The sequence below is a fragment of the Mus caroli genome, chromosome 12, assembly GCF_900094665.2.
Source record: "Mus caroli chromosome 12, CAROLI_EIJ_v1.1, whole genome shotgun sequence".
NCBI classification, from domain to species: domain Eukaryota; kingdom Metazoa; phylum Chordata; class Mammalia; order Rodentia; family Muridae; genus Mus; species Mus caroli.
Window position 1 is genome coordinate 98,859,106 of NC_034581.1, and position 9,799 is coordinate 98,868,904.

Here is a 9,799-nt window from a genome sequence, read left to right on the forward strand (position 1 = left end):
CTTGAAAACAAGGACTGCTATTCAGTAAGGCTGACGAGACCCTTGGAGGAGCATCCCACATACCATAATGTTTAACTGTGTGGTCATGGGGAAACAACTAAGTTTCCCTGTGTCTCAGTTTCCTCTTCCATGAAAGGGATTGATAACAGCATATAAGTCAGAGGGCCATCACAGGAGTCACAGAGTGTGAATGACAAGCTCTATGTCCCTTTTGTCACTAGAGGCAATTCCTGCTAACAGGAGCTGTTTGAACACTGCCTGGACACTTTCTATGAAGGTATATACAAATTGACCCTTTGCTCCTTTCTTTTTGTGTGATGAAGGTGGAGGTGTCCATCTGTCCTGTGAGGTTGGTCAGCTGGGAATGCAGAGAAAGGCTATGACACTGCCCTGAGTAGGAGTACTAGAGGGAGAGGAGCTGCTCTGACCAACAGGCTCCATGTAGGTGCAGGAGTTTGGGCTCCAACACTGTATCAGATGGAGGCAGAACCAGAAAAGGGCAGTAGGTGGCAGAGTCTAAGGCCTAGAGGAGGGTAAGAGTTAGGCAAGAACTGGGCACTGGGTAGTCACATACATTGGAAATAGACCTAGGACAGAACTGGAGCCAGCAGACCCTGAACTGTAGACTTTGAAACTGTGAGTCAAACCAAACCTTTGCTTTGCTCAGTGGGTTTTCCTAGATCACTCACTTCTATTCCATTGATCAACATGTCTGTCTTCATGCCAACACCATGGAGGTTTATTACTATTGCTCTGTAGTACAGCTTGAAATCAGGGGTGGTCATACTTCTAGAAGTTCTTTTATTGTACAAGTTTTTATACCTATCCTGGGTGTTTTGTTTTTCCATATGAAGTTGAGAATTGCTCTTTCAAGTCCTGTAAAGAATTGTGTTGGAATTTTACTGGGAATTTCACTGAATCTGTAGAAAGCTTTTGTTTAAAATATCCATTTTTACTAGGCTAATCTTACCAGTCCATAAGCATGGATATCTTGCCATATTCTAATATCTTCCACAATTTCTTTCCTCAGGAGTTGGAATTCTTGTCCTGCAGGATGTTTCCTTGCTTGGTTAGAATTAGACCAAGATATTTAATATTATTTGTGGTTATTGGGAAGGATGATGTTTCTCTAAGTTCTTTCTTAGCCCGTTTAATATTTGTATAAAGGAGGGCGACTGATTTTTTTTTTTTAGTTAGTTAGTTAGTTAGTATTTTTAAATGACTTAGATTATCAAACTGCAGCCCTCCCTGGCAAAAAGTAGGGTAGAGATCATGCACTCTGGTTTTGCTTGTGACTTTTCCCCTTTTCCACATCAACTTTGAAGCATTTGATAAACAAAAACCATACCCAGGAGATCCAATGGGCTTGTGTAGAGAAGAGGTGGGAATTGCCGCATCAGGAGGCAGTTCTGATAGAGACTACAAATCCATGTTACCAGAAATCTTCCTGTCTGACGAATTGTAAACTGACCACAGAGCACAGCTTGTCCATGCCAACATTTCCTAAGAGGAAGGAGGAGCCCTTGGGAGGAATAAATAGGCATCACTGTTCACTGGGGAGATGCCAGGCAAGCCAACAACCCTGAACATCAGGAGTCAGCTATCACAGAGGCTCTGCAGGTAATGCCCAGGATTCCTTGACTCCATGAATAGAAAAGGCACTGCCCCAGGACTGTGTGGTACTAGCTATGGCCTACAACGTGTGTTTGTGGTACTGGGGCAAGAGCTTTGACTGAGATAGTGGCTTACAATCAGGGAATATTTCTGGGGTTCACAAAATCTTCTCTTTGGACTGTTTCTCTTGACAATGGAAGATGCACATGCTGTGGTCTCTCCTCATGGACAGTAAATAGAGGCTGCTTCTCTGACTCCACAGGGATGAAGTTTTGAGAACGTGCATAGCATGCTGCTTTCATAGCTAGGGTAAGACAAGACTGTTGCACAGTCACTCTGGATGAGGTGACAGCGCTTTCTTGCTCACATCACAAAGAAGATGCCTGGTGGAGGGGGTTGGGACCCCACTTCCTTCTTAGATCCCAGATCCTCTGGCCAAGCAGAGGGGTTTCAGCCACAACTAGGGAAGCAAGGAAGGCACAGTTGCTGAGCCGTGTCTCTTGCTGTACGAATTAAGCAACCTCTTTTCTCTCTAAATAATTTTGGCACAGAATATTGTTTAGTGCTTTCTCCAGCTCCCTGTGTGCTACTCTAGTTCTCTCCCAGCCTTCTTCCCTTCCCTTCCTCCTACTTTCTCTCCCTCTCCCTCCTCCTATTCCCCTACCCCTCCCTCTTCCTATTTCCTTACCCCTCTTTTTCCCATTTCTCTCTCCTTCCTTTCTCCACACTTCTACTCTCCCAGTTCTCCTCTCTCCACATCCTCTCTCCTCCTTCTTCCCTCCCCCTTCTCTCCTCTCTTCTCTCTTCTCCCTCCTCCTTCAATTCTCCTCTACCCGTCCTCCTCTCTCCTTTTCCCTCCCTCCTCTCTCATCTCTCCTCTCCCCTCTTTCCTCTATCCACTCCTTCCTCTGTCTCCCATTCCTTTATCATCCACCTTCAACTTTACACCTGAACAAATGATCAGAGGCTAAAGGTAGATAGCCATGATTGCAAGCTTTCAACTATAATCCATTAGGATGCCTGTGCCCCCCCCAACTGAGTATATATAGAGAATATGGACCCCTAGGCATTCCAGAAAATCATTTCCAATTCCCACAACAAGCTAGCCACTTACCAATAATGTAACTTGGACCTCTCATCAAGCTGTACAGAGAGGTCCACCCATTTGCTTGCTATCACACAGCCAACAAGAAATCTGGTCCAGAGATCAGAGACTGGTACAGCTCTTTCTTATTTGCACCAGGAGGCCTTCCAAACCTGAGGTACAAAGCACCATGCTGTTCCTTGGCAGAGCTGAGAGAAACTTCCCCTGTATGTCCTTCCACTGCTGGTTCCCATGGGTCCAGAATTTCTGCAACACATGAGACATCTCTCCCACTGCCTTTCAACTAACCCAATACCTTGCTTCATGCACCAAATGAACTCAGGCTTCACAGACTTGTCATCAACGGGCTAAGATAGGATCTATGATTAAAAATGCTCCAAGGTTCCAGAGTTCAGCCTGAGGAGGGGGCAGCTGGAGGTGGCACAAGTGCAAAGTGCAGACAGGGCTCACGCCCATCCCCCACTCCTATTTTGGCTTGGCTTGTGACCCTAACATGTCCCTTGAAATCTCTGGATCTTGGTTCTCTACTATGAAAATTGGCTTCTGCAACAGCACTTCCTCTATGGTAATAGGGGGCTCATGATGGAGTAGTGAATCTGAGAGGCCAGATCACCTCCTGTGGACAGTCAAAAAGGCAGGAAGGGCAGCAGAGCAGGGCACAATGACAGACAGGTGGGAAAGCTAGGAAATGGTCAGAGCACCAGCTGGTCCTCCAAGACTCAAAGGATGTTTTCCTTCCAGACTGCACAGAAGATGGCCATCATTGCAGCTCTGGGGATCTTAATGGCTGGGATCTGTCCTACTGTCCTCTGCTTCTCAGATGACACATGGGGAATAGATATTCTATTACATAAAAACCAAGAAAGTGGGACACCAGATGACAGTCTCACATTGGCCTCAGTCAACACTGATTTTGCCTTCAGCCTGTACAAGAAGCTGGCTTTGAAGAATCCAGATAAAAATATTGTCTTCTCCCCACTTAGCATCTCAGCTGCCTTGGCCCTCGTGTCCCTGGGAGCAAAGGGCAACACCCTGGAAGACATTCTAGAAGGTCTCAAGTTCAATCTCACAAAGACCTCTGAAGCAGACATCCAACAGGGCTTTGGCCACCTCCTACAGAGGCTCAGTCAGCCAGGGGACCAGGTACAGATCAGCACAGGCAGTGCCCTGTTTATTGAAAAGCACCTTCAGATCCTGGCAGAGTTCCAGGAGAAAGCAAGAGCTCTGTACCAGGCTGAGGCCTTCACAGCAGACTTCCAGCAGCCTCACAAGGCCACAAAGCTCATCAATGACTATGTGAGCAATCAGACCCAGGGGATGATCAAGGAACTCATCTCAGAACTGGATACGGATACACTGATGGTGCTGGTGAATTACATCTACTTTAAAGGTGAGAGAGGTCACTACTTAGGAGTGGAGGGAAAGGATCTGGGCTGCGTACCTGTGCTATAAGATGTCCATTGTAAAGGAGATGCCCAAAGCCTTGGTTAGGTTATGTGGGTGCCTAGCTTCTTGTTTCTCACCAGTCTCCTCTTCTGAGCTGTCTCTGGACAATAGTTGTGTTTCCTGGTACAAGCTCAAGAGAAGTCTTGAGTCCTCAGTCTACAAGGGTTGCCTATTGGCTATGACTTAACCTCACTTAAAAGCAGAATATCTTACCTCACATGTCCAGTCCTACCTGCTGGTCAGAAGCTATGACTACTCCCTGCAGAGACCAATTCCCTCAGTATTACCACTGCAGGCATTTCTAATATGGTCCTATAGCAGATGTCCATACCTACTGGAGAGCCTCTGTCTCTAGGAGAGTATGGGCTTGGGACTTCTTGATCATAAGGAGCTCAGAGACAGAAGTCATGATGTAACCAGACTTGGGGTGGATTTGGAGCTAATTAAAGTTAGTCCAGGGTAGAGGGAGGACAGCTCTGGGCTATAGGCAGAAAATAAAGATGACAATGGAGAAAAATAGGACAGGATGTCAGAGTATAGGAGGACAGAGGACAGAAGACAGGATAGTCCCAGAACTGCTGAGGGCAGGGGATGGGGAAAGAGGAGTGACAGCTTGAAGGGTTAAACTGCAGGATATGGTTCTGTCAACTCTCCCCAGACCCAAACTCAAGTGCTGCTTGCTGTGAGGTGGGATATATGTCTGGGCTGCAAGATGCCAAGAGCAAGAAATTGTTTCACTATCAAGTCCCATAGTGTACATTGGTAGTGGGGACAGAAACTAGCATTCTGGGATAAGCCTGAGCTGGTATTTGTGATTTGATTTGTGGCCCATGTGTGAGATGAGGACTCATTACCCATGTGTTAGTCCACAAGCTATGGATTATGAACTACTCATGATGTGGGAGAACTCAGTCTGTGCTGTTCTGTTTCCCCTGAAACATGTCCCACAATACATTGGTTCTCCTGAGAGCCTCAACTCTCCCATCTCCTGTCTCACCATTTTCACTCTTGTCTCTCTTACACACTCCACCCAAGATCCCTGACTGTGTCAGGAGCTCAAGTAGCCAGGCTGTGGTTTTAAAGTTCACTTTCTAGACCCAGCCTGGAGACAATGCCCAGAGCTAGCAGCTTGGTCAACTACCAAGCTTTATCAAATTCATCATATGCTACATGAAGGGACACTCTGAGTGACTGAAGATGATGGACTGCTGTCATAACTCCAAAGCTGAGCATAAATGGGGAGGAGGTGAAGTGTTTGTCTTGTGTTTAAAACATGATCATTTGCCTCATCTTTAGGCAAATGGAAGATATCCTTTGACCCCCAGGACACATTGGAGTCTGACTTCTACTTGGATGAGAAGAGATCTGTGACGGTTCCCATGATGAAAATGAAGTTCCTGACCACACGCCACTTCCGTGATGAGGAGCTGTCCTGCTCTGTGGTGGAGCTGAAGTACACAGGAAATGCCAGCGCCCTGTTCATCCTCCCTGACCAGGGCAGGATGCAGCAGGTGGAAGCCAGCTTGCAACCAGAGACCCTGAGGAAATGGTGGAAATCTTTGAAAACCAGGTGCAGGTCCACAAGACCCAAAACTGGCCAGGACACCTGTCCTGCTGTTGCCTGATGGCCAGTGTCCCTGTACCTTGGAGTCTCACTAGTATCCTTTGTAATGGTGGGCAATCTCCAGAGAACAGATAGAGTTTAGTTGAACTTCCTCCCTTGATTATGTATTTTGGTCCTTGAGTTGCTGTCGATTTTGTTGTTCACAAGATGGGATCAGCAAGAACAAGGAGCTGTGGTTTCTTCCCTCTAATAGGGTGTAAGTTATACACAGAATATAGAATGAGTTGGAAGGCAGAATGAATTGTGATTGACAGATGAGCTCTGAGAATCAGCTCTGCCATGTGGAGCCATCTCATCACTCAATAGTCATCCTTCACCATACACAGAATAAGACTTGAAGCCCTACTATGTGCCATCTGATGTAGCTCTGAAAGTATACCAGAGAGTGAAGCACAACATACCCTTTGGGCTCCTCTTGTAATTGGGGAAGAAAGACTGTAAGAATGAAAATTAAATTAACCATCGTTTAGTAGGTTAAAATGTGAGAAAGGGTGAAGTTAAGTGTGGGAGTATCCAAGGATTAGGAAAGTTGGAATCTGATACAGTGTGCAATTTTAAATAGAAGGCTCATTAGAAGATATTTTAGGGTTACCATGACAGGGGAGAATTGCATTTGTAGATCTAGGAGGAAAGCATTCAAAGTCAAGGGACAGCTAGGACCAAGTCAGGTTGCCTGTCTGCTGTAACACTCTCAGGCCCTGATAGATAATTAATGCATTAGGAAGAGCAAAGTCAAGTTGTCTAGGCATGGGTGAGAAGAGGACTTCTCTCTAGAGAGAGGGCTCTCTATGGAGAGGAGACCCAGTGACATGGTTGATTGAGAGGTTCACAGAGTCCAGGGACTCTTACCTTGCTGTTTTTTATTCTCAGGAAAATAGGTGAGCTCTACCTGCCCAAGTTCTCCATCTCTACTGACTACAGCCTGAAGGACATCCTTCCAGAGCTGGGCATTAAAGAAATCTTCTCCAAAGAAGCTGACCTATCTGGGATCACAGGAACCAAGGACCTGATAGTGTCTCAGGTAAGACAAGAAGCACAGGATGCGTCACCTTGGGTCCTGAATGTGGATGGTGAAGAGCATGTGGGCTGTGAGGATGGTGCATGTGTGAGAATCCTACATTTCTGAGGTTCCTTAACAAATGTCCATCTTCCACCCCTGTACATAAGCTCACCTAGGAACCCATAGTGGGGAAAGGCCTAGAGTTTCTTCATAGAACCATAGCTACTAATATGTGCTGCACTGCAAGGCCACACAATATTCACTGTAGGGGCACCTACAATACACTGTAGGGCTACCCACAGTACATAACAAGCCAAATCACTTCTACCTTTAGCTTCTTCACTGCAGCCCAGAAACAGGACTTCTTGACCTGCACACAGAATATTAACAGTAAAAGTAATAACAAGGAATCTATGGCAGTTCTGAGGAAAACCCCAAGAAAGAAAAGAAGATGCCTTAGACCCCCAGAGTTCATTCCTGGGTGCACAACCTGGCCGTGCCCAATGCCCTCGCCAGGGCCCACTCAGAGCTCTGGGCTCAGATCCGTCCCAGCAGGACATGACAGTCTGGGAATGTGAAACCATGGGTTGCACACTGCTGTTGCATATACCAAGTAGGTTGGAGCAGGAGGGATGGGGAGACCTGCACTGGCTGCCAGCACCCTGGCTGTTCCCTCTGACAAAGTTGGGAGGCTGCATATGAGGAAACTCCTGCCACTGCCTGCTCCTGCCCACCTGTTGTAGTGATTTGAGGACAACACAGATTCAGACACTAAGCAGAACAAGGGCATGCCTCATCTCACACCCGGAGCAGAGACTTGGAAATGCAGGGTTAGAGCTCAGGGAAGGAACAAGAAAATCCCCCCAGCAGATGTGGCCAGCACTCACTGCTTGCTTCAGACCCTTCTCCTGCCCTCCCTGGTCTCCACTGAGTGATGTGTTTCTCTCCCCACAGGTGGTCCACAAAGCTGTGCTGGATGTGGGTGAGACAGGCACAGAAGCAGCTGCTACCGCAGGGTTCATTTTTGGCTTTCGTTCTAGAAGATTACAAGCTATGACTGTGCAGTTCAACAGGCCATTCCTGATGGTCATCTCTCACACAGGTGTTCAGACTACCCTCTTTATGGCCAAAGTCAGTAACCCCAAGTGAACCTAAAGCTCCCCAAGTTCTGACTATTCTGCCCAGGACCCTAGGATGGAGTCCGCATGTGGATCTCTGTTTACATCCTGGCAATCATGCTTTGATTGGATGATGCAAAGATGGCTTAGACAGTGACATTGACTATCTCTGTGGCTCCCACATGCTCAGGAGCCTTTGGACTGTCAGTGTCAGGCTCTCGGGCCTCTTGGGAGCATCTGTGCATGTTTCTGAACCTGGAATCTGTCTTTATTCTTCTTCCCTGGTGACTCCTCTTTATGTGTCTGTACCCCAATCCTAGGCGTTTGCAAATACACAGAGTTCCAATACAGGCTCTGAGCACATCTGCTCTCAGCTTGCAGTCTTGATGGGACCATGCTGGCCTCTGGGCCAACCGATAAGAATCAGGCCCAGGACTGAGAGGGGAACCTTTTGCCCTGAATGTCATTCCAGCATCTGAGAAGACCTGGTGCCATGCTCTTAGGTCATGTTTTCCCTCTGCAGGCTTTGCCACTCAGTGCCCCTTTCAGGGTCCCCTGAGCCTGCCTACATCTGGCACAGTTGGAGCCCAAACTCCTGCAGCGGTATGGGGCTGGGGGTCAGACCAGCTCCTCTCCCCTTGGCACTCCTACTCAGCCTCTCTCTAAGATCCCAGCTGACCAACCTCACACAAAATATGAACACCGCCAACCAAAATAGGAGGCAGGAGGAAAGGATTAATAAACATTACCTGCACAGAAAGTGCCCAGGCAGTGTTCTCTCAGCTCCTGTTAGAAGGAGTTGCCTCTAGTGACAACATAGTAGTAGAGATTGTCACTCATTCTATGACAACTGTGATGGCCCTCTGACCTACATACTATTAACAGTCCCTTTTAAGGAAGAGGAAACTGAGGCACAGGGAAACTTAGTTATCTGCCCATGACCACACAGGTAGACATAATGGCTTGTGGGACGCTCTTCCAAGTGTCCTGATGTCAGAGAAACAGCCTCTCCCATGTTGTGACTCTGCTCATGAGGTGTCACTATGGTGGGCAGGTGGATGATGAAACAGGGCTCTGATACTTCCCAGAGAAGAACCAAATGGTCCATGGATCAGGTGACATCTCTGATGAGATGGATGCGAGGGGGATGAGAAGGTGCTCAGATAACCAGAGAGAATATTTTGGGCAGGACAAAGAACAATGGAGCCATGTCCGAAGATCTGAGAGGAGGTGAATTTCTGGGACAACAGAGTGGACTGATGGTGGAGCAGAATAGGTAGGAGTGGCCTCAGAGTGACAAAGAGCCTGGCTTCTTGAGGATTCTGGAATAATCAGAGCCATGGGTAGTGATGGAGGGGTTAGACAAAGTTTCTTATTTGGGAGAGGTACTCTATGAGGTTACAATTTCTCTAGAGAACTGAGTTGTGAGAGGTGAAGGTTGCCATTGAGGACAGTCTCTGGGAACATCAGGTTCAGCTGGAGAATAAAGTGAATGATTCACCTCAAGGGATGAGCTGGCTTGCTGTCTCTCAGGGAATAATTGTCACCCCCAGGAAGATATGCAAGTTGGAACTTTCCAAGCAGAATGTACTAGACTGCACACAACAGACCCTTCAGGCCCAGCCTATACTTTGCAGTACAGCAGTATGCTCAGATACTGTGCTCCAAAATAAGGCTAGGGCAAAGTATCTAAGGGTAATTAAACACAGATGTATGGGTCCCCAAGGGGCAACCAGTATGAACTGCCTGGTCTGCATATCATCACTGTGCTTTCTACCCCTAAAACCACCACAGCCCAACTCCAGAGCCTTCAGACATGATGAACGAGAGACAATATACAGAGAGTGTGTCTGTTAGCCTCTGGTCACTGTGACAGCACATCTAGATAACCC

General features: G+C 47.2%; 1 protein-coding gene across 1 annotated transcript; it reads left to right on the forward strand.

The window, feature by feature from the left end:
• The first annotated feature begins 1,472 nt into the window (after positions 1-1,472).
• On the forward strand, positions 1,473-8,268 carry LOC110306990 (serine protease inhibitor A3M). The gene is made up of 5 exons (XM_021179177.2): positions 1,473-1,620; positions 3,461-4,109; positions 5,462-5,735; positions 6,660-6,810; positions 7,744-8,268. The coding sequence occupies exons 2-5, from the start codon at positions 3,473-3,475 to the stop codon at positions 7,936-7,938; spliced, it is 1,257 nt and encodes a 418-aa protein (XP_021034836.1). The 5' UTR covers positions 1,473-1,620; positions 3,461-3,472; the 3' UTR covers positions 7,939-8,268.
• The last annotated feature ends 1,531 nt before the right edge of the window (positions 8,269-9,799 follow it).

Coding starts and splice junctions, on each gene's coding strand:
- LOC110306990 (XM_021179177.2), top strand. CDS start 3,473: ATGGCCATCATTGCAGCTCTGGGGATCTTAATGGCTGGGATCTGTCCT. Junction 4,110..5,461: donor GAATTACATCTACTTTAAAG/GTGAGAGAGGTC, acceptor CCTCATCTTTAG/GCAAATGGAAGATATCCTTT. Junction 6,811..7,743: donor AGGACCTGATAGTGTCTCAG/GTAAGACAAGAA, acceptor CTCTCCCCACAG/GTGGTCCACAAAGCTGTGCT.